The 26,025-nt window shown below is 42.5% G+C and overlaps 2 protein-coding genes across 8 annotated transcripts in view; one reads left to right on the forward strand and one right to left on the reverse strand.

Moving 5' to 3' along the window:
• Window positions 1-15: 15 nt before the first annotated feature.
• Window positions 16-12,613, forward strand: esr1 (estrogen receptor 1). The gene is made up of 9 exons (XM_084952174.1): window positions 16-2,608; window positions 3,473-3,681; window positions 4,494-4,610; window positions 5,107-5,294; window positions 5,386-5,539; window positions 6,933-7,071; window positions 8,060-8,193; window positions 9,426-9,609; window positions 9,789-12,613. The coding sequence occupies exons 1-9, from the start codon at window positions 2,172-2,174 to the stop codon at window positions 10,123-10,125; spliced, it is 1,899 nt and encodes a 632-aa protein (XP_084808300.1). The 5' UTR covers window positions 16-2,171; the 3' UTR covers window positions 10,126-12,613.
• A 669-nt stretch (window positions 12,614-13,282) lies between these two features.
• Window positions 13,283-26,025, reverse strand: part of syne1a (spectrin repeat containing, nuclear envelope 1a) — a 136,165-nt gene continuing 123,422 nt past the window's right edge. For 5 of the 7 annotated variants that reach the window (XM_084952168.1, XM_084952169.1, XM_084952172.1 and 2 more), the window contains 17 exons: window positions 23,943-24,105; window positions 23,198-23,385; window positions 22,844-22,994; window positions 22,122-22,304; window positions 21,842-21,979; window positions 21,510-21,701; window positions 20,676-20,994; window positions 20,049-20,117; window positions 19,557-19,690; window positions 18,935-19,061; window positions 18,646-18,857; window positions 18,183-18,389; window positions 17,749-17,877; window positions 17,177-17,431; window positions 16,931-17,005; window positions 16,341-16,399; window positions 13,283-14,779 (listed from right to left, as the gene is read on the reverse strand). In XM_084952168.1, the coding sequence (XP_084808294.1) occupies window positions 14,503-14,779; window positions 16,341-16,399; window positions 16,931-17,005; window positions 17,177-17,431; window positions 17,749-17,877; window positions 18,183-18,389; window positions 18,646-18,857; window positions 18,935-19,061; window positions 19,557-19,690; window positions 20,049-20,117; window positions 20,676-20,994; window positions 21,510-21,701; window positions 21,842-21,979; window positions 22,122-22,304; window positions 22,844-22,994; window positions 23,198-23,385; window positions 23,943-24,105 (2,878 nt within the window). In that variant the 3' untranslated portion in view covers window positions 13,283-14,502. The remainder of the gene's footprint in view (window positions 14,780-16,340; window positions 16,400-16,930; window positions 17,006-17,176; window positions 17,432-17,748; window positions 17,878-18,182; window positions 18,390-18,645; window positions 18,858-18,934; window positions 19,062-19,556; window positions 19,691-20,048; window positions 20,118-20,675; window positions 20,995-21,509; window positions 21,702-21,841; window positions 21,980-22,121; window positions 22,305-22,843; window positions 22,995-23,197; window positions 23,386-23,942; window positions 24,106-26,025) is intronic. The other 2 variants (XM_084952170.1, XM_084952173.1) reach the window with 2 other exon arrangements.

Below are 26,025 nucleotides of genomic sequence, written 5' to 3' on the forward strand. Positions count from 1 at the left end.
GCTATTTTGTAAATTTGTCCATATTGAAATGAATGCATTTCTGAAAGTGCTATAACTAAATTTAAGGATATAATTCCTCCACTGTAACCTTCTTGAATACCACGTGCCAACACAGTGCAGAGTAGCTGCCTAAACTCTACATTATTGTAAGGACTTTACCATTATTATAGGGTCCTTTACCTTACAGTGTGAAGCACCTTGAGGTGACTGCTGTTGTGATTTGATCTTAAATTTGACCTGTATTTTTAGTCTTGCATGTAACAGTGTAACAGGAGAGTTTAATTTACATGTATACACAGCAAAATATAAAGACCCAGTTAACCTTAATGTTAAAACAATGAACAAATACATTTGTAAACACACAATCTCTTATAAGGTAGTCGGTTCACCAGGATTGTGACTTTAGTCTGTATTTATAAGAGTGTTTTCCTGATGACCTTTCATTTACTCAGGTCGGGTTGGACCAAGAAAAACGGCCAACAAAACAGCTGGAAATGCTGCAGTATGTGCATTACAATTCAGAATGAGCTGTAACAACACTGGCGTAATTTAGGCTGCTCTGACGCTTTGTGAATGTGGTACCTTATGAAAATGAGGCCTTATTACCGCAGGAAGCATCTTATCTTGAATCATTTAGGTGATTTAGCTGTTTCATTTCTCGCCCTTCATTTTCTTTTTCCCTGGTGTAACAATGTCTTCATTTTACTCTAGGGAAAATAGAAAAAATCATCAGGGCCACTTGTTTTCCACTTGACCTGACATGTCCTGAAAATTGGGCTGTTTACACAAGGAAGATGTACCACAGAGAAAGGAAAATTAGGGCTCTGTGTCAAGTTTTCTCCCCCACTTGGTGGTAGCCATTAATTATTGCATGAGAACATGTTTGACTTTATAAATTTCTCACATAAATTACAACATGTCTCACCTGAGTAGCAAGAAGACGTGAATTCAAATGGCACAAATAATTTTTGTGCGTCTTTCTGTCATTGACTCCGAAATCTGTAAACAGTTATTTTTTACATTTGATTTTTATCAACAGTGGTTGGTCGGTCCCTTGGCTTTGTTTATGTACACATAGTGTTCTGCTCCGCCTGTGATTTGAACAGATAAAGTGATGATTAACTGGTCCATGCTGTGGATCTGTAACTTATATCAACCTTCCCTTAATGGAATGTGACTCAGAAGGTATCTTTTAAAATTTCTCTCAGATTTATTGCAATTTTTAACGAGAAGAAATAAATGTGAAGCATAAAAATGATTATCAATCTCTTCATTGGGGATTGATTGTGTAATTACTCGCTGTCAGAAAGAGATTTGACCTCCTGCTTTGTTTGCTGTGTTATGGTGACCTGGCACTTAAACGCACCACGGTTATCGATTTAGCTGTATCTTTAATTTGTTTATCCTTTTTTTCAAACCTTTCCACTGTTCCCATTGTGTCCAATGAGCTCAACTAAATGCCTGTGAGGCAAGCAGAGCCAGTACATTGTACAGCACATAGGAGGATGCTTCGTTTGTAAGTGGTGAGTAGTAGTATAGTAGTAGTAATGGTAGATTGCGGTTTTCTTTCAGCCTCTGCTGTTGTTGTTGTAAACTGTTCACAGTGATTTCTTTAAATCTCACTGCAAATAGACTGGCAGTACATCACATCTGTCCTGTGCTGCTATCGGCTGAGCAAATAATGAATAAGCAGTCAACTTTTCTCAGCAAAACAGGTGCAACCAGTGACAATTCTTCCATATTACACAAATGACGAGTGGGAACTGTGGCACGCATGAGAAGACACGAGTTGTTTTGTGAATCACTATTTTTTCTCCCTCTGTCCCACCAGCCTTTCTCCCTCTCACACTTTGGTGAAGATGTATTAGAAAAGGAGATGCTTTGCTGACAAAAAAATAAATAAATAAAAAATAAGGGAAGAGTCGTTTAAAACTCTTTTTATTTTGTTCATTTGGAGCTTAGTGACCAGAAGCTGAAGGCAGACACAAAAAAGCTGAATGACAGTGGAGCTTTCAAGTTGTCTGATAAGCTTTGTTGGAGAGAAGAGACCCAGAGAGCAAGTGAGGGGGAAAAAATAAAGAGAGGGAGAGCAACACTCCTCTCCACTCCCCCTCCCAACAAATGGGAGAGCCAGTCTAAATCATGTTGCTTATCACTGCTGTTGTGCTGTGATGTTGCTCAGGCAGAGCCCAGCGCAGAGCAGACAGCCGTGCGGACCAGTACTCAGACCCAGGGACAGCCCAGCCTCCTCAGAGCTGGAGCCCCACTCTCCAACTCGCGTCTCGCCATCGCCGCGTGCCCCCCTCAACGACATGTACCCCGAAGAGAGCCGGGGGTCTGGAGGGGTAGCCACTGTGGACTTCCTGGAAGGGACCTATGACTATGCCGCCCCCACCCCTGCCCCGACCCCTCTTTACAGCCACTCCACCACTGGCTGCTACTCGGCTCCTCTGGACGCTCACGGACCACCGTCCGATGGCAGTCTTCAGTCCCTGGGCAGTGGGACGACCAGTCCACTTGTGTTTGTGCCCTCCAGCCCACGGCTGAGCCCCTATATGCACCCGCCCAGCCACCACTATCTGGAAACCACTTCAACACCCGTCTACAGGTGAGGAAATGCAGTTTTTTTTTCTGGTGGAGAAAAGTGACAGGAAAAAAGTGAATGAAATTATCACCCCCTGCTGACACATTTAGTTATTTGTCTGGCAATGGCACATCTAGGGCTTGGTTTTGATTGTTTGGTCAGTTGTGTTTGTGCAAAAGTTTGGTGATTATGCAAGCGTAACATGATAAGTACAGTCAAAACCAGTTCATCAGGTGTGCTGCTTCATTGCGACTGCTGTAGCTGCCTCTATCATATCTTCATTATAAATTTTAGGTGACTATACCACAAAGAAAAGAATTAAGCCCGGTGTTTTCTGCCATTTATTTATTTAATTGGTGTGTTCTACCAGGTGACAGTAGAGCAAAATATTACTGGAAAACTAAATTCAGAATTTGTAATTAGTGAATTATGGCAGTGACATTCAGTTGGGTCCTGTAAATGCCGTTATAACAGAACAATTATATAACCACATTGTTTTTATTCTCTTGCTTTATACAAAACATAACTATTATCTCTGAGGAAAGGATCAAGCTTTGTCCTGGTCTCTAATTCCAGAGATTAAGGACTTTGTTAAGGACCTTGAAAAGGGAACAATACGTAAGAACAACAGAAGCACACACGCAGTTGTTTCCTGCCTCAGGTGAAAAATAAAACTCCGCTCCTGCTGTCAGCTGCTGTCATATTAAAGTTGTTCTGATAAGATTTGATTAATCACTAAATGACTTGCCTAACATTTTCAGGGAAAAGAAAATGTTCCATTTTTTTGGCAAAAATATCCAGATGTATTATTTGATTAACTCTGCGACTGAGCTTTATCTTTATGAAAACAAAAGAAATTACCAAATTAAAATTCATGGCGTGTTGCAGGTCCAGCCATCAGCCGGTCCCCAGAGACGACCAGTGTGGTACCCGTGATGAGGCATACGGCATGGGCGAGTTGGGAGCTGGAGCTGGGGGGTTTGAAATGACCAAAGAGACGCGTTTCTGCGCTGTGTGCAGTGACTACGCGTCTGGATACCACTATGGGGTGTGGTCTTGTGAGGGCTGCAAGGCCTTCTTCAAGAGGAGCATCCAGGGTAGGTAGTCTGTCTGCTTTATCTGTTTGTCATCAGTGGATATAAAAGGATTGCGCTATATTTTGTGAAACACTACAGATCAACTACAGTTGATTAAATTAGGAAACTGTCTAAATCATGGGCTTTATTGTGTCTGTCATAGAAAATAACAGTATTAAAGAACACAGTGCACTAAAGTAATTGGCTTCTTAACTTTGAGTGCTATCAAGCAGAAAAGACGTAGTGTCCTGTCCTTCAGCCAAAGACATTAAATATGGGTTAATTTAAGACATGGGGAAATCTAAAGAACATTCCTGACAGGAAGTTTGGATGTTGTTGGCTCATTTTACAGAAGTGAACGACCTGTAATGTTTACAGAAAAATAAGCAGCCTAATTGGAGTTGAATACTGTTGGGTTAAAGGAGGAGACGGAGGGAGGACGCATGTCAGAAAGTGGACATTGTGAAACTGAGAGACAATTTAGGTTTCAGTCCATTTATTTATTTTCATTTGTGAGACATCAACTGTTTTCCAAACTCTTTGTGCTGTTGCCCCTGTGTGTGCAAACCAAAACTCAGTGTGCTCGGTGTCTGCGTCATGTTTATGATTTGATGCGGTTTGTGCATTGATACAAAGTCATGCAATGAAAGAGCGCTCAAGAAGAAACCAATTGTCTCCATGGCAATGACAAAGCCAAGATGCCACGTTTTAATTTGCTCCATCTCAGATTCATTTAGAATGGGAAATAGAGTGTACCTGGCTACTAAATAACCTAAATCTGAACTGCACACTGAAGTGGGTAGCTGAAAGTAATAGATTTTCTTTCATCTCAGGTCACAATGACTATATGTGCCCAGCGACAAATCAGTGCACCATTGACAAGAATCGGAGGAAGAGCTGCCAGGCTTGCCGTCTTAGGAAGTGCTACGAAGTGGGCATGATGAAAGGAGGTGAGGGTGAACACCGGCAGAAGAAAGATTCTCCACCTTTTGCACGTTTTCATTTTTTGTAAAATTGTGTAAAAAAATTCTATTAATAATTAAAAAAATAAATAAATTACACTCTTCTTTACAAATTTAAAAACTGATTGTCTTGCTGTGGAAAAACTTGGCACAAACATGAGGCTGCTGTTGGATCCAGATAAGCTTGAGACTAACTTTAACATGACCTTGAAGAGATTTCCTCTTAAGGAGTACAACTGCTCAGTCACATTTTTGTTTTCATACTTCCTGAATCACTCAGTAGTCCAAAAGAATCTGCGCATCTGTGGTAAGACATGTGGTAGAACATGAAGTTATTTTTGAACAATGTGGGGGAAAGAGTGAAGTGATTTATCTACACACCCATGACTTCTTGTTTGTATCTTTTTTTTAATCGTTCATTTCCTGAGTTTTTTCCCCTTTTTTTTGTATCATGATGTTATTTCATCCTTGGTCTGTCCTCAAGGTATGCGTAAGGACCGCGGACGTGTTTTGCGGCGTGAAAAACGACGGGCCTGCGACAGAGACAAACCAGCCAAAGACCTGCCACACACAAAGGCGCCCCCTCATGATGGAAGGAAGCATGCAACGAGCAGCAGCAGTACAAGTGGTGGAGGAGGAAGATCCTCTTTAAATAGCATACCTCCTGATCAGGTGAGGAAATAGTGAGCATCTACAGCAGGTTTTTATGAAAGTCCACTATCAGGTTTTATTGATTTAGGGGGAAATTTTGATTGTCATCCAGGTGCTCCTCCTGCTCCAGGGTGCTGAGCCTCCAACCCTGTGCTCTCGTCAGAAGATGAACCGACCCTACACGGAGGTCACCATGATGTCCCTACTCACCAGCATGGCCGACAAGGAGCTGGTTCACATGATCGCCTGGGCCAAGAAGCTTCCAGGTAGGAATTAATCTAAAGTATAGCAGAGAAGAATTTAAAGAAGCAACAATTAAGAATTAAGACAAGAGCAGCAATAGACAGTATCTAGAGGGTGTTCATAGAATGGCTGTGTTAGTTTACCAGATACATCTTAGCCTGAAGTCTTCTTTGACTCTTTAGGATATTCCAAGGATCTGGTGATGTTCATCAACAAAAATCCTCTCTGTAAGACGAAGAAAAAATATTACAGCACTGTAATAATTTATAGATTTAGATTTCTAACAGGCCCTGAAACTGTGGCTTACATCACAAAATGACAAATGACCACACATAAAATGAGCAGGTTTAGTTGTATGTGTATGGCAAAGTGATGCCTTTAGGATCTATTTTAATAAAATGTTTCCAGTAATCATGCAAGTGCTACAGTATCCTATTGTTTATTGTTAAATAGTTATAGCGCATCAGTCTACAACATGTGCATAAATGTGAGGTCACATGCAAATTATGTGCGCCATTTCTTTGGAGCATCGTGACATCTAATAAAAAATCTTGGAAAAAATCCCTTAATCGTGCACAGATGTAACGTGTGACGGAAGTTGCAGTCGTGTGTGTGTTGTTGTCAATTTGACTTCTTAGGAAACAGCGAAGAGATGGGAGACCTCTGTAGTAAAAGTACACATAAGCCCCCCACACGAATACAGAGCCATTACAGAAATAGTAGTTACAGTCATCACCTTTGAGAGGATTGTTTGGTCAATCTGCAGGCACCCCATAGAGCCTAAATGCAGTGTAAGACACATCACCCATTTTACATGTGCTCTCACACACACACAAACCTGGCAGGGAGATTTAAAACCCAGATTTTGAGGCATTACAACCTCGTGTGTCACTAAAAGCCCAAAGATACCAACTTTAATTGCAAGAGGTTCCAAACATTGTACAGGGGGCACAATGGGGGAGATTGGCTGTAATTATATATGAATTTAACCCAGCTGATTGCCAGCGATAAGGCTTCTTTTGTGAGCAGAGATTGCAGATGATATATTCAAGTAGATTTTCTCTGGCTTAAAACAAGAGTGTGGATGTTTTAGTCATTTTTGAGTGGGTTGAAGGTGAGCAGGAGACATTAATATTCTATTACTTGTCCTGGTTAAAAAGCACAGATATTCTGAGTAGACTTATCTACTTTTTTTTTTTTTTTTACAGAATAATGGCTGAAATTACTAATGGCTCATATTTGTAGTGAAGATTTTTATTTTGCTTTTATCTGTGAGTCTTCTGGCTAAAGGCCTTATTTTGTTTCAGGGCGGATGCTTCAAATGCTCAGAATTGTTTAATCTGCTGGGTGTGGTTGAGATTGCCTGCATGGCATCAAAATTCTCATCATGACATGCTTTGTATTTTGTGTTTCTAGGTTTTCTGCAGCTGTCTCTTCATGATCAGGTGCTGCTGCTGGAGAGCTCGTGGCTGGAGGTGCTGATGATCGGGCTCATTTGGAGGTCCATCCACTGTCCTGGCAAACTCATCTTCGCACAGGACCTCATCCTGGACAGGTAGCGAGGGATACTTCCCTAATTTTCACCTTGGTATCCTTTCTCATCTCGCTGTCCCTGCTATTCCAACCTATTTCTCTTTCTTTCTCTATCTCAGACACATCTTAAGGGTGATACATCAGCATTGTAAATTTTCCATTTCACACTTTGCCAGGCATTGTGCCATCCCAACACGTCTGTCACACGGTGAAAGACTAATTACATGTTCCCCATGGAGAGGAGAGCAGCCTCTTTCCTACCTGAAATACCCCGTCATCATTACAGTGCTGAGCTTGCAGCCAGGAAAGAGATTTAATCAAACCCTCAATACAAGGAATGATGGAAAATGAAGAAAGATGGAGTGAGAGATGACAGTGAGAGAGAGATAGAGCTAAATGATGAACAGACAGGACGAGAAAATAGAGATATGGGGGAGACACGGCTGTTTTCTGCTTTGCAGGCACAGCCTGTTCCCTCCATTTCCCGCCATGTTAAGAGTAAACAAGCTGGCCAAAGCACAGTATCTACCTCAGAGAAAAAGAGAGAGGCAGAGACAGATCGAGGGATGAGGGAGACATGCGGGCAGACAGAGCTTTTACCCTCTGATGTGCCTGATGGTCCCATTTGATTCAAAAGTGTATTAGAGAGTATTATCTCTAAAACCTGGTCCCTGTATGAGTGTCCTCTCCAATTGAACTTGATGACTAAAATGCTGTAGGACCAGGGTTGGCAAATTCCCTCGGCTCTGTGCCATCCAACTTTATCTTGCACTCCAGCCACATTATCCATCTTTCCATCACCTTTCAACTGTGTCGACAAATGGAGCCTTGCAGCCATTCAGTCCATTAGTTGTTTATCTGGTTGCTTGTTTGATAGTTTGATGGTGCTCTTCTCCTTCTGCACTAAAGCGGTGATCTGCTTTTGTTAAAATGTGACTTTTTGGGTAACTTGTGTGATCTTGATATTGTTTTTCTTCCTGCATGACACATTAATTCATTCTGCTGTCCAGGACTGAAGGCACATGCGTCGAGGGCATGGCCGAGATCTTCGACATGCTGCTGGCCACAGCGTCCCGCTTCCGGATGCTCAAGCTCAAACCTGAGGAGTTTGTCTGTCTCAAAGCTATCATTTTGCTAAACTCTGGTAAGACACCGTGTTAACGTGACCTCCTTGTGAAAGCATTTCAAAGAGAGAGAGAGAGAGCAAACTGATACCTGAAAACATCGAGGACACTTCACAAATAAAAGGATCCGCTCCCTAGTTCATTTATTTATTTATTTTCTAATATCCACTCAGTTTTGTTCACAAGAACGCCACACCAAAGGTTTGTGTATCTGCTCCTGAGAGTAAATATTGAACAGTGTCAAACTACACCCACAGAGGTAAAGCTCTCAGCGCTGCGCAGACAGATTAGGCGAACAGAGCGTTCTGGAGAGATCTGTACCGTCAATAACCAATAGCTGTTCCCATGACAACATGAGACGGCACAGAGGGCTGCGTTTGCCCCGGAGATTGAGGTATTTTATACGAGAAGTCTGAAATACCAGTGAAATGACACTACTGGCTCAGCTGCTGGAGCGGGATGAACTTTAGATTACTGAGATTGCCGTGCGTCATCTTAAGCATGTGGATCAGATCCTTTTTCAAATAAAAATTTAGACGTTTCTTCATTGTAAGAAAGCTGAGTATTGTTAAGGAAGCTCCATAATTTTCTTCTCGGACTCAAATAGAAGAGCCACGCCTCGATCTGAAACGAGCTGTTTTAGCGCGCCTTCCTTTAATGCTGCAGGCACACTGGGGAAAACAGCGGATGAAGACTGCGGCACAGTAACCAAAATTATTGTGGCGGCGTGCAATGACCTCATGATTTTGTCGCCTTTGAAATGGTTGGGGTCCAGATCCTGGACCACTCGTAGATGTTGGCGTGTCGCTTTTAAGACGGCAATAAAACCTCAACAACACGCAGTCAGTCTGCTATCAGTTTGCTACTGAATGGGGTTGAGTCGGCGATGATATGCAATCTGTTTGTGGTAACACAGCAATTATCTTTCAAATCAGTTTTGTATATATCAAGCCAAATCACAACAACAGTTGCCTTTTAAGGTGCTTTATATCGTAAGATAAAGACAAACAAAGCTGTGTGCCTGAGATGACCAGAGATATCTTGTCTCACTGATGACATCATATGGAATGAACAGTAGAAAAAACCAAACCTCTAAAACGGAGCATTTAAGCTTACAGTGACATCCTTATTTAAACTTTTCTGTGTTTTTGTGAATATTGCAAGAAAAACATGTTTGAAAAGATTAGTTCAAGAGAGAAACGAGCATTAGACAGAAAGTTGGCAGTGAGCTGATGATGTCTTGGTCTCTTAGGTGCCTTTTCTTTCTGCACTGGCACAATGGAGCCCCTTCACGACAGCGCGGCAGTGCAACACATGCTGGACACCATTACCGATGCGCTCATATTTCATATCAGCCAATTGGGGTGCTCGGCTCAGCAGCAGTCAAGAAGACAGGCCCAGCTGCTCCTGCTGCTCTCCCACATCAGGCACATGAGGTAGAACTCAAAACACTGTGAGAAAATTTCAAGTTTCAGTCGCCCTAATGTGATGACGGTAACAGTGTGAGGAAGGTTTTAAACACATTGTAAAATCTAACAGAGACTCTAGGTTGCAGAATGCAGTGTTAGAAAGCAGGTGAGCTCACCATCTCTCTTTGGTTACACTCTCCTTGCAGCAACAAAGGCATGGAGCACCTCTACAGCATGAAGTGTAAGAACAAAGTGCCTCTGTACGACCTGCTGCTGGAGATGCTGGATGCTCACCGCATCCATTGCCCAGTCAAACCATCTCAGTCCTGGTCCCAGGGTGACAGAGACTCTCCCAACACCAGCAGCACCAGCAGCAGCGGCGGGGGTGGCGGCGATGATGAAGGCACCTCCTCGGCCGGTTCCAGTTCAGGACCTCAAGGCAGCCAAGAGAGCCCGAGGCGTGAGAACCTGAGCAGAGCGCCCACAGGTCCAGGTGTCCTGCAGTACAGGGGGTCCCATTCCGACTGCACCCGCATCCTATGAAGGTTTAAAGTCATTTTTATGGATGGTTTGTGTAGAGAATTTAAAAAAAGGGGTTGGTGAATTAAAGATGGTGGTTATAGTTGAGTTTGCATGAGAGAATATTTATAAATGAGGTGATTTTTATAGCTGTTTAGTGAGAACCTTCTCATTGGAATTGCACAGCAGTCTGAATTTCAGTGCTGTCAGCCTTGTACTCTGCCTTTAATGATATCTGTGATTTTCAATCAGCTTTCCAGTACCGCTTATCATTTCCAAAACAGCAGATGTTTAATGTGGTGCTCTGTTAGCTACGGTGATTTCAAACAATGAGCAGCTAATCTTTTTGTTTATTCGCCTCGACCAAAGTGCACTTCCTCTCTGATTTAAGAGGCTGATGGGCATTATTTTTTCATATAAAGGAAATAAAAGAGAAAGAATTACACAGGAAATGATGGTAAAACTAGTTCAAATGAACGTGGAATTCGTTGTGCTTAGATGCCGGCATTGTTAAAAAATAAATATCAGGTAATGTGGGTGAGCGCACCCAATTTTTTCTCAGATATATCTGAGAAAAAATATTTTAGTGATGGCAATTTTGAAGTGAGGAGTGGGAGAGGATGTATCTGTTGAATTTTAAGTTGGCAGAAATTGTGCGATCGAGTCCTAAATATCAGTTGGCTGTTTGTTGGGTAACGTCTGTGTACAGGAGGATTGTTCTCTGTGCTAACCTACGTCAAATCCTTTTTCCTTACTCTGTTATGTGGCCGTCCGTGTTCACTGTGCACGTGTGTGGTTAGCAGAGAGACTACACGCTGAAACAGGTAATAACGGTGTTAAAAAGGAAGTCTCCAAAATGAATATATGTCAACCTAATTTCTGTTTAAATTGGCTGAATTGGATGCAGCTAAAGAAATAAAACACCTAAAAGGAAGTTTATCAGATATTTTTTTCTCTTTTAGTTGGCTTACAAATTCCTGAGGTCACGTATTCAAACTGTTTTTGGGTCTGACTAACAGCCTGAAATGGTTCCAACACACAGTGAGGACAAATTTAACAGCCAGCTTGCCAACTTTAGATTAGCTCCAACAGTGCAGTCAGACTGGGGGTTGTTTAGCCTCTGAATAATTTGCTACAACATGCCACTCAACGTTTTAGGCTTAAAATTTTGCATCAGATTAAATGCACATTTTGGACTGCATAGAATATACCAATATACGTTATATATTGGTTGCACTGTGCAAAAGTTTGTTTTTATTTTGCTAGGAAAATGAGAAATAGATGCAGGGATTTGTTGGAACCTGTGAAAGCAAGCATAAAAATACAGTATATAAGGTAAAAACAGAGTTTGTACAGATGTAATGACCTTGAAAGTCAAAATTTGGTCTAACCACGTTTATTTTTTAAAGCAGCCTTAACTGGCTTAGGCAAACTTTCTTGTGATTTCTTTAAGTAGTCTTCAGCAATAGTTCTCTAGGCTCCTTGAAGGACATTCAAAGCTCTTCTTTGAATGTTGGCTGCTTTTTGTTCTCTTGTCTATGAAGACGACCCCACACTGCTTTGATAATTAAGGTCCGGGCTCAGGGAGAGACGCTTTCCAGATAGTATCAATCCCTTATGCTACTTTTGTGCAATCCCAATTCCTTCAATTTTGAGAAGATCTCCGACCTCACTGGCTGAAATGCAGCCCCAAAACCCTGACAGAATGTCCACTCACACTCTCTGTTGTTCCTCGCTCCTGACCTTCTCCGCACATATTTAAAATTAATTGAATCAAAAGTTGAAAGTTTGGGTTTATCAGCTCTTTTATCAGAAGGACTTCACTTTCCCTTACTGTTCATCTGCTAATCAGAACTATTACTTCTTCTTTTGTCCTCCAGTTTTTAAGTTTCCGGAATTTTGCAAACCCTGTTAGGATACACTGGGATACGTTTTTGGGAAATAGCTCTTTCGGAATCACCTTGTTGGTGCCAAAATACTATTGTGTGCCTGTCAAACTGTGGTATTCTTGGTATTTTTGATATATTTGGCAAAAGAAATGGGAACAAATGATGATTAAATTTTTGCAACAGGATGTTAAAATCTCTGTACTGTCAGCACTGGTCCATCCCTTGAGTTAGGTGCCTTTTTTTTATGCTTAATTGATTTATAGGTTAGTGTTAAAGAAAAAAAACTATGGTGTGAAAGAACCAATGTCCAAAGAAAAACCAAAAGACCTTCAGAAAGGTCAGAAAACTGAAATTACAAGGAAGTTTGGCTCCTTGGAAGCAAAATATATATAATACTTGTGTACAGTACACTGTAGATTAGTGTAAAAATGTCTTGGATGCCCTGGAACTCAGGTCAACACATTTTTTTAAACACAATGAGATAAGATTTTTCAAGTGAGGTTTTGGTGACTTCTTGTTTGCACCATCATTGGCTGTTTCAGTGTATGAGGCCCCGGCTCTGCCTGCCTGCTTCCTTCCTTCCTCTCTTTCTCTCTAGGTTAATAAAGCCGATGCACACAGCACTCTGCTCACTAGGTGTACCTTTCTCTTAACTTTGTTTGCAGTCACACGGCATCTGATTAACTGCACACAGTCATACTTGGGAAGCAGGGATGAGTCCGTATTTGACACCTTTTGCTCAACTGATGGTTTGCTAGTTGCGTTTTTAACTAATTGTTTTATTAATCCAGTTGCATTTGGGGGACATTAAATGTTTTTACCCAGCCTTTAGTTTGTTGATGCAAATAATAAGTACTTTAACACAGGAGCCAAGCTGACTACAGAAAAAAAATAAATAAAAAAATAAAGCAACTGAATCTGGGATCAAAACACAGCTTCTGTAGCGATAGATACGAGTCTGGCTGCTATTCTGCGTGCTTTCAATGCAAAATGCTGCCAGCCCAAACATGAAATTACCTGCAACCTGTGATGAGTGGAAACTGCAGGCAATTAAAATTTATGTTGCCAGGGGAGAAGCATTAAAAAAAAAGAGGCAGCTGCAGATTTGTGTCATTTGAGAGACGTGTGGAAAGCCTCCACACAGGATCAGAACATCAGATTTGGAAGTGTAAATCCAGCCAAACCTGCCTTGACTGTCGTTTGTTTACTGTGCATACAAATAAAAGCAACAAGTATTGTTCATCACCGCCTTTCTCCTAACTCTATTTTCTCCAAATCAAAATCCACAGAAGTAAATATTTCATGTTTTATTACTTGCAAAGAGGGTATTCTCCATGAAGTTGGCATTAGCAAACTGTACATACATAAATAACCATTTTCATATTTAATTTTTTTTTTAAACAGATTCAGATGTCTCATCACCGCAGAATAATAATCGCAGTTATTACAAAGCACACTATTTCATGTCACAGCCGTCTACTAAAACTACCAGTGATTGTTTGGCCTTCGTAAAAGCGAGAGACTTTCAAGTGCATGCTCAAACCGAAAGATAAAAAAATAACTGCCTGTACTCAAAGGCATTTCAAACAATGATATACAAATGAGAGCTCGTCCTCTTTTTTTTTTTTTTCCAATTTTGTCCCAGTTGATAAAATACTAAAATTAAAAAAAAAGAAAAAAGTACAAGCCTTGGCTTTTGGAGAAAGAAGTCTGCCATCTTGGCTGGAGGGCATCAGTGCAGTACCTTCAGACAGTGCTCGTGTCAGTGCTTTACGTGCAGGTTTTAGACTTCATTTCCAAATTGACAGGCAGGTCCTTCTGAAACGAGTCATCCTGGGGAAAAATACTTCTGCTGACCTGATTCTGTGCGGTTTCGGTCTTTTTTTTCCTCAGTCGATGTTCAAACGTGAGTCTGAAACTAATCTTTTCAGACCCGAGGCTGTAAATAATCTGCTACTCTGACGGCAGGCCTGCTCTTAAAATTTACAATATCCCCCCCACTCACAGTGGGGCTTCAGCTTAATCAATGCTAACAATCTAGTAACAGATTGAACACTAAATAAATAGTAGCAGCACTTGATATAATGGACAAAAATGCACAGTCGACTTTGGCTCCCAACATACAGTATATAAATAGTGCTTTGTTTTTCAATGATTTCGCAGGTTTCTCCGGAAACCTTAAAAATAAAATACTTATTTAAGTTAAAACGACATGAATTTTTTTTTTCTTTTTTTGTTTTTTTTTGGGGGGGGGGGTATCCAGAGTGTTTTTGTTGTTTGTTTGTTTTTTTAAAGGGTTGAGGTGACTCAGGTGAGTGGGTGGGTGTGCAATGTTTAGTGACAGCAGTCTTCATGTCACCTCTGAAATACTTCATAATACATCCCCAGCGAGGGGGAAGAGTTTGTTCCTTTAGGGCACAGGGTGAAGAGGAAACATTCACATGAGTCAGTGGAGTCCTTGGCAAAGCAGTAGGTAGATTTAAAAAAAATAAATACAAAAATCAGCTGTTCCTCATATGGGCGGAGGTCCGTTGGTGTAGCGCAGCATGGGATGGAAGGAGCGAGCGAAGTTGTTGGCGTGGTGGCAGCTGTAGTCCTCCTCCGTCATGGGAACCAGACAGGCCAGGCCGATGAGGAGCAGGAGGAGCAAGTGGACGGGGAGCGCTGCCCTGAGGACCCGCAGCAGGAAGGACTTATCCTTTGAGGAGGAGGAGGAAGCTGATGAAGTGACGTCTGAGAGGTCAGAACGGGAGGAAACGCAGCCAGCGGCGCCTGGTGATCTGCTCCGGCTGCAGGAAGACCCAGATAAAAATTAAACACTGCAGAGAGTGGGGCTCAGATCACTAGTTGTTGGTTTTAAAAAAAAAAAATTTGTGCTAAAACTGCTTTATAGTGAAAAATGCTCCGACTTCATGAGACTATGAATTAATGACTAATATTGCAGATTCATTTAAAATGCCTGGAAAGGATCTGAATGGTAGAAAATTGTCTCGTTAAGCTGTTCATCTGTCAAACACTCTACTCGTGTCGAATTTAAGCTTTTAGTTGCTAGCTGAAAGGCTTTTAGAGAAATCAAGACATCGGGGGAACTGTGGCGGGCATTTTTCACTGTTTTTTACATTTTATAGTTTGTAAATCTGACATTTAGAGCATGAAAACAAAATTATGTTGAACGGAAAAATAAGAAAGGATACAAAAAGAGTCACACTCATGTAGACATTCGCAAACACACAAAACAGGCACTCACTTGCACGTGTAAGACAGCATTCACAGATAATGGACTGTGTCTCACCGTATCACTGTGTGTATGTGTGTGTGTTTTGTTTTTTTTGGGGGGGGGGATTCTGGCTTCAGAGCTCACTATGTGAAAGTTCAATGCCACACATCTTTCCAAACAGAAGCAGGAGAAATGCCAAAAGCCTCTCTGGAGATTTCCACTGACAGAGCAAAAACTCTAAGGGAAGAACAGCATGTTCTTACTGCGACCCGTCATCATGGAGACCGAGGGTCAGACATGCTGACATCCCAGTTTCATTGACCTCCATCGTACAGTGATGCAGCTGTGAGGAGGCATGTGCACGCTGCGCATGTGTGCTTCAAATTATTTGGCCAGGCAACACCTTCTGCTCTGCTGAATTTCTACTTGGAAAACCTCAAATGTACAACATAAAGAAACTGTGAGGGGAAAAAGCACATTTAGTTTCTCTACAACCCTCATGGGAAGACTAGTTCAGGAGTTTAGGAGACTATGTGGTGTAAAGGGGGGGTTTAAAGAGGTCTGGAAAGGAAACGGAGGAGAAAATGGGAGTTAACGTGGAAGGAAGACCAGGAGTTAATGCATCATATCCTGTTGGAAAACTATGAAGGGAATGAAAGAGGAAGGAAAACAAAAAAGAAAAACAGAGCTTAAGGCATGACCGCTGGGGTGTGGGTGGGTAGGTGGGGACAGTGGGGCTCAGAGAGTGCCATCTAGTGAGCGAGGAGCATACTACAAAGTCAGAAGAAGCAAAATGTGTGAAGGCAATACTTCATGATGCCATTCAAAAAGCAGCAGGGCAAAGAGAAGCAGTGAAAAAAAACATTTAAAGGAGAAGGGGAGCGGCCTGATGGAGGCGATTCCCCTCTCGTTTAAGAGCCGACAACATGGTCTCGAGAATAAGGGAAGATCATGGAACGCCGGGTTTAAACCTCAAAGCAGCAGATCACAAACGCTGCAATCGAAATAATATGATAAATCTGCCAAATCTTTAACGAGGTGATTGTGCCTAACTGAGTTAATAAAAATCATGCTTGTTGGAAAGGTTTGGTTCCACCATCATCCCAAGTTTCTAGAGTCCAGGAGAGAGGTACCTGTGGCGCGGGCTGCTCTCAGGGTGTCCTGGGTGGGCCTGACTACTTTTGCCTCGGGGCTGAACCAGATAATGAGCAGGGAGGGGTAAAAGAAAGAAAACAATGTTTCAGTCAAAGGCAAATAAAGACAAAGCCTCAGATGAGAATAAAAACAACATAAAGAGAGCCATAACATTGCTAGAGAAATCATCATCAATAACCAAAGAGCAGCAGCGTAATCAATGACGGTGATTGACTTTTAGAACCAAGAAATCTGGCTTCTCAAAACTAAATCCAGAAAGGTCAAGCCCAAAAAAAAAACCTCACACGATTAAATGTTTTAGCTGTCATTTACAATAAAAGTTAATATTCAGGTATTTACACATAAATTAAAAATTACAGAAACGAAAAGCCAGGTTTTCTTGTGAGTTTTTTTGCAGATCATTATGATGTGGGGCAGCAAAAACATCTCAAAAAAGGGGAGGTGGGAGGGGTCAACTACATTTTCTTCCACAAACATGTTAGCAGAGCAAAAAAAACAAAAAAAGACAAGTGGAAGGTAATGTGAGCTCAGCCCTCTCCCTTCTGGACATTATGAAGAGAGACATTACCAATCGTTTGCGGGTCTGGCTGGTCACATCTGAACCAGGTGCTGCAGATCTGCTAACAGGCAACGGCGAGCAATCCTGAAAACACACCAAAACAACAACATTCGCTCTGATGTTCAGATCTACAACAAACTAATGCCGCTAAAGAACTAATGAGCACTCAGTATCATAGAATAGAATAGAATTCAACTTTATTGTCATTCCAAATGTCACAAGTACAAAGCATATTTGCAATAATATATATCTGACCTGCTCTGCATCCATGGCCCCCAGTCTCCTCTCCAGCCCCTCCAGATCTGAGTTGACCTCCCTCTGGAGCAGCCTTAGCCTATTCCAGATCACGTGAACCTTCTCCTGGGCCTCCAGACACTCGTTGCCCTGAGCCTGGGTCCGCTCTGAGGTCTGGGCCAGACTCTGAGGTTTAATGTTGACCAGCAGCTGAGCTGACAGCTCCTGAAGGGACGACACCTTCTGCTGCGAGTCCAGCAGCTCGCACTTGATTTGCTGCAGAACAATAAAGCAGACAGAGGAGTCACCCACACATTAGGAAGAAATTAAGACCTATTGTGCCTCCTCAGCTTGTTATTTCTAAATAAATCAGACAACTTCTAGTTTTCTGTCTCCTCTGACTGTGTTATATAAAAAATTTGGGGGCATCTGCACGAAAGGTGCTACAAGTCTGAACAAATCGACCAAGACACGGAGTCACATGTGCCCACTTTGTGAAGTAACACTGATCAGTGTAAAAAGGTAAAACAGTCGTATGAAACTCACACCAGGTTAGTCTACTACACACAGAGGCGGTTTTAAGAGAGACATACCATAAGTGTTTTATGATGAGCTTGTAACGTTTCGCGATTTGCTTTTTGGGGGATGGGAACCACCTCGTTCCTCCTGCGGTCAATGTTCTCCAACCATAGCAGCAGACCGTGACTCATCTCATGGAACTCCTGACAAATATAAACAGTCTTATCAGTTATTTTTGTTAAGGCTGTCTCTCATGCCCAGTTTCGCAAAAGGAGGAAATAAAAGACTTAGGTCACTATAGGTCATTGAAGAAGCGATAGGCATCCAGGTGAAAAGAGATTGGCAGAACAGGTAGCGGGTCAGAATTGAACCCAGGATCCTGCAGTTGGCTCTAAGACACATGGCTGCCTGCTCAACCACTGAGCTAACGCAGCACCAGATATTGTTACTGCTGTAAATTTGTGGAGCTTAAAAGTGGGCTGCCAAAGTTAGTGTGTGCTTTTAATACCTGGCACTGCATCAGTGCCCTCTGCAGCTCCTCCCTCCAGTCCTCCAGTGAGGCGCCGAGCCGGTCCCAGCGCGAATTCATCTCCTTCAGCCTGTCCCTCAGCTCCCACACCTCCTCAGAATCGGGCTCTGATTGGAGGAAGTCAGCACTGCTCAGGTTGATGGACAGGACCTCTGACTTGTGAGCATCCATCCCCTTCTGCAGCTCCTGTATGGAAGAGAGGTGATTAATTATAGAGTGCTGGAGCAATGAGCCAGGCATCAGAGAGAGGAAGCTGAGAAAGATGTATTTATAGCATAGTGACATGCTGCTTTCTAGTAATCGAAAACTAGTGGAAATACCTAAATGTGAGTGTTTGGGGAAGGAGGAAAATGTCAGCACACTGCACTGGAAGTTTGACAGGTGACTAAATAACCGCAGATTTGTTGGACTTTCTGCAACGCTGCACTCTGCATGCACCCACCTTGAGCTTCTTGATTCTCTGCTGGATGGTGTGTATGTCAGTGCTGAGATCGAGGCCTCGCAGTTGGCTGAGTTCAGCCTCCGAGTGACCGAGCCAAGCCCTCAAGGTCTGCAGATCTGAGATCAGCTGCTGCCACTGCTGCAGGTTCTGTTTGTGTTTGTGCTTCTCACTTAGAGACTGAGCCTCGATCAGCTCCCAGCGCTCAATCACACCTGGAGGGAAAACAAATGATGGAACCACAGCCCACACAGTATGTGCAGTGTGTATGTGTGTGTTTGTGTTTACTGACCGGCGCTTTGTGTGTCTGTGTTGGTAGGGTTGGTGAGTCCCGGCATCTCATCCTCATCTTCGGTCAGCTCTCCTTCTGCTCTCTTCACTGCGTCTATGCTGCTGCGACACTCTCCCATCAGACGCATCTGTGAGGAGAACATGAGCCACATGGCATTTACTGCATTTACATCACGCTTTAAAAACCTTTGTTTAAGAATAAGAAGAGAATTAGGGATAAAAATCCTGCATGTAGCAAGATGCAATCCATTCTAAAGTAACACTGATCATGATTAACTATTACATCACTACTGGACTTTAGTTGGGTTTTTTAGGGCATTTAATCTATCATTAAGATCCAAATGTATGATCTAAACCTTCATATGACAATGTTATAGTTTTTACCATTCATTGTTTGTGTCAGTCTAGTGGTTAAACTATTTCCCTAATGTGCAGAAGATCCCTGCTTTGAGAGCAGAAGGGAACACAAATCCCTGGGAGGGTTTGTGTCAGTGCAAAAGTCTGCACACCCATCTGCTGCTGTGACCCCCTTTAAACAAGGGAGCAGCTGAAAGAAGCTACTACTGCTGCTATTCATCATTTATGTTGCTTTAAGACATCAAACAAACATGAGGCAGACTCACGTAGCCCATGTAAGTGGAGTCCACATCTGGGCTGACCCGGTTGGCAGTGGCTTCTCTCTGCTGGAGGTGATACCGCCCTGCGTCCAAAGCCTGGTCCAGCTGCCTGAGACTGGCCTCCAGCTGGCCTGGCTCACCTGCACAAAAAGCACAAGCAGATCTACATAAACAGAGGAGCAAAAGTTTCAATAACACAACACAACTTTATTAGCATGCTTGCGGTGTTGAATGGGGCTGAAATGGCATGCATTAGTCTGAAACGCAACATACCGGCAAGCCATTGCAAACAAGAGCTCAGTTTTATGATATTAGATGTGACACAAATGTGGACGCACAATACTAAAAATGCGGTGGTTATTCAGTGAGTGAAAACTCATGCCTGCATGCAGCTATACAAAGATTTATCTAGATGGTTGGACATCCAGCCTGTTTAAAAAACAAAAACAAGCGTGATTTAGTTGACGTTATGTGCTTCTAACTCGTGCTGTTTCCTACCAGAGGATGATTTCAGTGTTTTCTCTGTCAGTTTTATATAGGCCTCTGGGCTCTCTGGGATAACTACATCTGGGAAGAGACATACAACAGACACTACTTACAATGCACACACGACTCTGAGGGATCTCTGAGGGATCTCTGTCTTTGATTGAATTAAGTCTTTAACTATTTAACAATGAATTTGTAGTGATTCCAATGACAAGTGTTTACGTGTGAGCTCATTTTGTGCTTTTCTTATTTATAAAAAATATTATAGGTTGTGTTCTTGCCTGCAGACAAATGTCACATGTTAAGCTGCTCTGCTGTGCACTTATTTAAGACTGCCTTTGTGTCCCCTGTCACAAATAAAAAAAACATGGTACTTTCTAGATATTTATTTATTTTTATTACACTGAATTTAATTGACATAATTGAATCTTTATTAATTTTTCACATCCACCCCTCTGCTGACACGGCAAATGTGTGATGTCATCCATGCTGTTACTGCAAAACTTTAAACTATTTATCCTATTATAGTCCTATCCTATCCTATTATATGTATATGTGTATATATGTACTTAAGCAAGTCCATCAAAACTGTTTATTTCTGGGAAATGTTAAATCAAGGTAATCATCGATCAGACCAACCTGATAGTGCTGTGGCAGCCGTCCTCATATACTCATCCTCGTCCTCTTGCCCTTGGCTTCTTTCCCCATTGCCTCGTCCTGAGGGGCTCTCCAGGCCTCTGCTCAGATCGTAGTCGTGGTCCCACTCTAACGGGATGGAGTCCACGCTGGCCGGGGTGTCTCTGCCTGAGCGGTCGGCCCGGACGAGAGCCACGGTGCCCGAGGCTGGACGCGCCGATGTCCGGGGCAAAGAGGAGTCGCTCCACTGCATTTCAGAGAGGTCTCCTCCATCCTCCATGTCCAGCTCTCTGTCTGAACCGTCGAGCTCGTCGTCTGCAAGCTGAGTGAGACAGGCGAGACGAGAGATATAGTTAATGTTGCAATTTCAAACTAAAACATGACAGAGTACAGTTTCTAAGGACTAGGTAGGTGAGCATGTGTGTTGAAATGTTGACATCCTAATAATCATGCTCAGTGTCTTTGTCCGGCATGTTTACACCATGTCAGGAGTGTGAAGATGTGTTTATTTTAACATCTTCAGGTCCTGGAAATAAGCAGAAGTGCAACTTGTAAATACAAGAAAACTAAAAACAAAGGAAGTTGCCACTGCAATGAGAGTTCATGCTTCATTTCTGACATTTCAATAGGACATGTTTTTTCACATTAATCAGAATTTGCTTCATAAAAACACATCTGCTTGCACTTTCATTCAGACTGTTTGCCGTGTACCCTTTGACTCAAATCTGCCCTGAAAGCTTTCTGCATGTGGGGTAGAAAATTCTTCACCTGCTCCTAAATATTGTCGTTAGATGATATTCAGAAATTCGGCAGGCTAGCTTTCTTATTTTTACTTACAGGCAGTCGCGTGAGTTTCTTGTAGTATCTGTCCACTCGTCCGAAGACCTCCTGACAGTATCTTTGCAGCTCCTCCAGCTCCTCCTCGATGACAGCTGCATCCAGAGGTTCACTCTTCTCAATCAGAGCATCACCCTGCCTGAACACCAGCTCGAACTTCCCCGTGTTCAGGTAGATCTCCTGCTGAAACGCCTGTTGAGAAACACGTTGTTTTTTTTTTTATTTACCCAAAATTAACTAGACATGTCAAAAGCAGTTCTCAAGTATTGTGATTTCATCAAACAAGAGAGAAAAGAATAGTATGCTGCCATGCACTCAAAAAATCGTCTTACCCTGAGCTGTTTGATTTTGGCCTGTACGTCACACTCGGAGAAGTGCTCTATGTTGGTGAGCTGTAGGTCCATCTCAGTCAGCCACACCAGGATGCTGTCACGTGCAGTCTCAAACTCCTCCCTCTGGCTGATGAAGTGCTGTGACAGACAAACAGCCATGCTTTATGATTTCAGATTTTGGATATTTGTTTTCAATAAAGCCAGTGCCCAGAGAAAGAAAAAGAAATAAGCTCAATGCAAGGGTGATTTCAAAAACCTCACAGTCCTCAAAGAAAGCTACCTTTAGCCTGCGTATGACTGCAGCCACCCTCTTCTGCAGGTTGTCCCATCGCCTGTTCCCATTGTGCACCATTTCCCTGAGACGGCAGGAGGAGTCTGTGCGGTTTTCCCGGGCCAGGCGACGATACTGCTTGTTGATGAGCTCTAGCTGGGTCAGGCACTCCTGCACTTGACGCTGGAAAGCCTGCAACACACATAAGTCCAGAGGAAAAGGGATATATATTACACTACACAAATACACAAAGATTACAGATGGTTATAATGGTTATATATGGTTTAAGTTCAGATGATATATCAAAAATAACAACTCTGAAAAGCGAAAGTCGCTGCAGTCGGCTAAAGATTTGATTCAAAAGTAAACTTTGAATCAAAATCCTTAAAAAATGTGAAATTATGTCTAATTTAAGCTCTTACGTTTTAAATCTAATTAAAATCCTAAAATTTTACAATTCTACTAAAATGAACTCTCTGTTCAGCCACAAGTAGGACAGTTGGCGAAGGCTCAGGCGAGTCAGCTAGCAGGAATGTGCACATGCACGGTGACAGACAGCAGCAGCTGAGCAGACCAGAGCAAACGAGTTTCTGCAATGTGACACTCTTCTTTCTTCTGTCTCGATCTTCTCACATTTATCACTGTATTTTAACTGTATAAACACATGCAACTTGTGCAGCCGAGGCTGACCTTTACTCTTTGTTGTGGGAATAAATGTTAAATATGCAAACCTCAAACTTCTTGAGCTCCTCTTTAGCGACGGTATAGAGAACTCCAGAGGAATTAGGCAGGGCTGCTGTTTTTTCTGAGGTCTTGAGCCAATCCTCAAACCTGCCGTAATCATCCAGGAACTTCTGCCACAACCTCCAAGTTTCTTCAATCCTGCAGAATAACAGGTTACAGCATGAGGGAGGTTGAACGAGCTCACTAAATGTTCTGAAATCAATATATGTCACTGTATTACTTGTATCAGAGGTGATAGCAAATTGTCATGATTCTGAAGCTGATTGGGGGTTTGTTTGAATTTCAACACCAGTGCAGAATCTTGTTGCAAATTAGGCAGAATTTACTGAGGATGCACTGACTTGAGCCTCCTCTCCATGGACATGGCGCAGATGTTCCTCCAGCGTCGGTCCAGCCCTCTGGTGGCCTGCTGGATGGAATCGCACTCCGTCTCAGTCGAGCAGGCATCGCAGTCGTGCAGCAGGACTTCGCACAGGTTCAACACCGACGCCACGCCTGTGCTGTGTTTCTCTATGTCCCTTTGCAGCTCCTGGAGAACATTCAGAATAATTACTTGATTTTCAGGACCCATCTCATAAAGTTTTCTGAGAGAAAGAAAGCTCCTCTGGCACCATAAATAAAAATCAGCCCTCCTGGCAAACTACAGTAAATCCATGTGTAAGATAAGTACGTCTCTGGAAGAGGAACGAGGTTAGTGGGGTCCCAGAATCCAGACCAGATTTAGAGAAGCGTCTTGGCAGGAGGAAGTCTATTGACACCTACAGAGCACTGAACGTAAACAAACAGCTAGAGTCATGCTTTGATTTCCTCATGTGCTTCTGTGTCATTTTCCACCAACTTGCTTTGAGTCATACGGTCCTGCTATAATTAAGTCTTTGCAGAAAAAGACACACATTATACATATCTGCTTCTATGTGTTTGCAAAGGTGCTTATACATCTGAGCATTGCACTGTAGGTTTGTAAGACCAATGCCTACCACATGCTGGCATTGTTTTCTTTATTCTGTTTTTTTATTACCTAAAAGGCCCGTGAACACATCAGTAAATTAGCCTTGTAAAAGTTACGCGTGTGCGTCTGGTTCCCACCTGCTGTTGGTTGAGCTTCCTCTGAATCTCCTGGTCATCACAGGTGTCGTAGACGATGGGCTTGGACAGCTCGGTCTCAATGTGAGCGAGCCATGACCGAAGGCTGCTCATGTTTTTATCCAACTGCTGTACCGCCACCAGGGTTTCCCTGAGCTTCTTCACCCTGGAACGAAGTCAGAGAAGAAGTCAGTGTCAGTACTGGTACGACTGTGAACTGTAAATAAGGGAAATCTAACAGTTTGCTCAGGTGGGTGACAGCATATAATATAAATAATTTAAAAAACAGAATATAAAGGGATATGGTGGTAAATTACACAAGCAGGCTTTAAAGAAGGAACTAACCAACCTTAGCATAATAGACTAAATCGAGTGTTATTTCACATGTGAGCAGATTCGAAGCCCATATGACAGCTGGGGACCATTTTGGATCTGTAAGTTCCAGACATTTTCAAACACTGACCTTTCAATCGATAAAACGTGCTGTATATTAGGTGGCATCCAACTACAAGTTTTGTTCAGCAAGTGCAACATTCAGCGCCTCGCCCTGCAAAGCAATGCAACCCTGTCTGTGTGTCACCACACGGACGCAGTAAGAACGAAGGCTGCGGCCGCTATTTGTTGCATAAACATACCGAGGCCCATAATGTTCTAAAAATAGATGCATTTAGCAAGTCTCCTCCACCTCATATAAAGTCCATTATTACACGACTGGCTGCACTGGGGTATGCAACCTGCTTTTGCTTTGATTTTGCTTTGCATGGGGTGCTGCATGATATCAGTTGCACACCACATCTCCACTTCCTAAACCTACTGTCACACTTGAAATACTGTAGGATAAAACAGTTTAACTTTTTACATCACAGGGAAATAAAGTGAAGAGCTTTACAAGTAATCCTCATCGATGACAGACTGCAAATAATTCAAATAGGTAAACATTTGTTTAACTTGCTTTTTGTACGTGTTTGCACAGCTTCACTGCATCCGTTCGGGCCAGATAAGATGTGAGCCAACAAATGATGCTGCTCTCACATGAACACCAACACACAACTCTCTTTTTGTTTTTAGCCTCCTCCTGAAAAATACCAACTAGCTAAGACTTAAAACATATTATTAGCACAAATTAAACCAGATGTGCACTCATGAAGCTAAAATACTTGGGGCAACAAAAACCTCTATATTAGGCACTAATGACCTAATTAAAATATTATTTATATGCACTTCTACAAACGGTAGCAGGAGTATGTTAAAAATGCAACATAATGCATATGATTTACAAGAGAAAACAACACTTTTGAAAAAAAAAATATAAATATAAAATATAAATTGTAATATAAATTCTAAAGGTCATCCTGCCTGCTGACATCGCAGTCGCAATCCAGCAAATCCTCCTCGCTCGCGCATCCTTCCATATTATCCGTACCCAAATCCAAAACCATGGGGGTGCGGGATTCCTAAAGACAATCTTAACCTTGGGAAGTGTCAGTCCGAACGCTCTGTTTCGTCTCTGAGCAGCACATGGGACTTTCTCTCAACTCTGTGTGCACAGAGTGGGAGGGCCAGCAGGTAGTGGCAGGGTGGCACAACTGTGACTTATCAACTGTTGCTCTCCAAGGTTAAAAAAAAGAGAAGCCCCAACAGATATGTGTGTGTGTGCTCAAGTGCGAGTGGAGTGACAAGTGCTGCTGTTTCTAAAAAGAGACTTATAGTCAGAGGCATGTGCTGCAGAGCTGGACTGTGCTGGAATATCAGACACACAGAGGGAGTGTGAACAGCAGTAAGGACTGTAAACTTTGGGCATGTACAAGCAGCTCGATGGACAATAGTAATAAAACATGGCTTCCACTGAAAAGACAAAATCCAAAGACTATGAAAATGTTAACTTACAACACATTCTGCTCAGTCTGTGAGAGGAACAAGGTCACTCTTCATGTTTTGTTTTAGCAAAGGAAGGATATAAGAAACAAAGAGTCTGCAGCTGTCTGTGTGAGGTTAGAAAGAGTTCTCCTTTTCCTCCTTCCCCCAGTACAGTCCCAGAGGGGAACTGCCGGAAGACAGCAGACCGGGGCAGCTAGAGGCAAAGTTT

The sequence above is a fragment of the Perissodus microlepis genome, chromosome 15 (genome assembly GCF_051167445.1).
Source record: "Perissodus microlepis isolate ML-2025 ecotype Zambia chromosome 15, ASM5116744v1, whole genome shotgun sequence".
In the NCBI taxonomy this organism is placed as follows: domain Eukaryota; kingdom Metazoa; phylum Chordata; class Actinopteri; order Cichliformes; family Cichlidae; genus Perissodus; species Perissodus microlepis.

Excerpts from the sequence above, each read along its gene's own strand:
- esr1 (XM_084952174.1), top strand. The coding sequence starts at position 2,172 with ATGTTGCTCAGGCAGAGCCCAGCGCAGAGCAGACAGCCGTGCGGACCA. Across the intron at positions 2,609-3,472 it reads ACTTCAACACCCGTCTACAG|GTCCAGCCATCAGCCGGTCC; the intron begins GTGAGGAAATGC and ends GGCGTGTTGCAG. Across the intron at positions 7,072-8,059 it reads CAGGACCTCATCCTGGACAG|GACTGAAGGCACATGCGTCG; the intron begins GTAGCGAGGGAT and ends TCTGCTGTCCAG.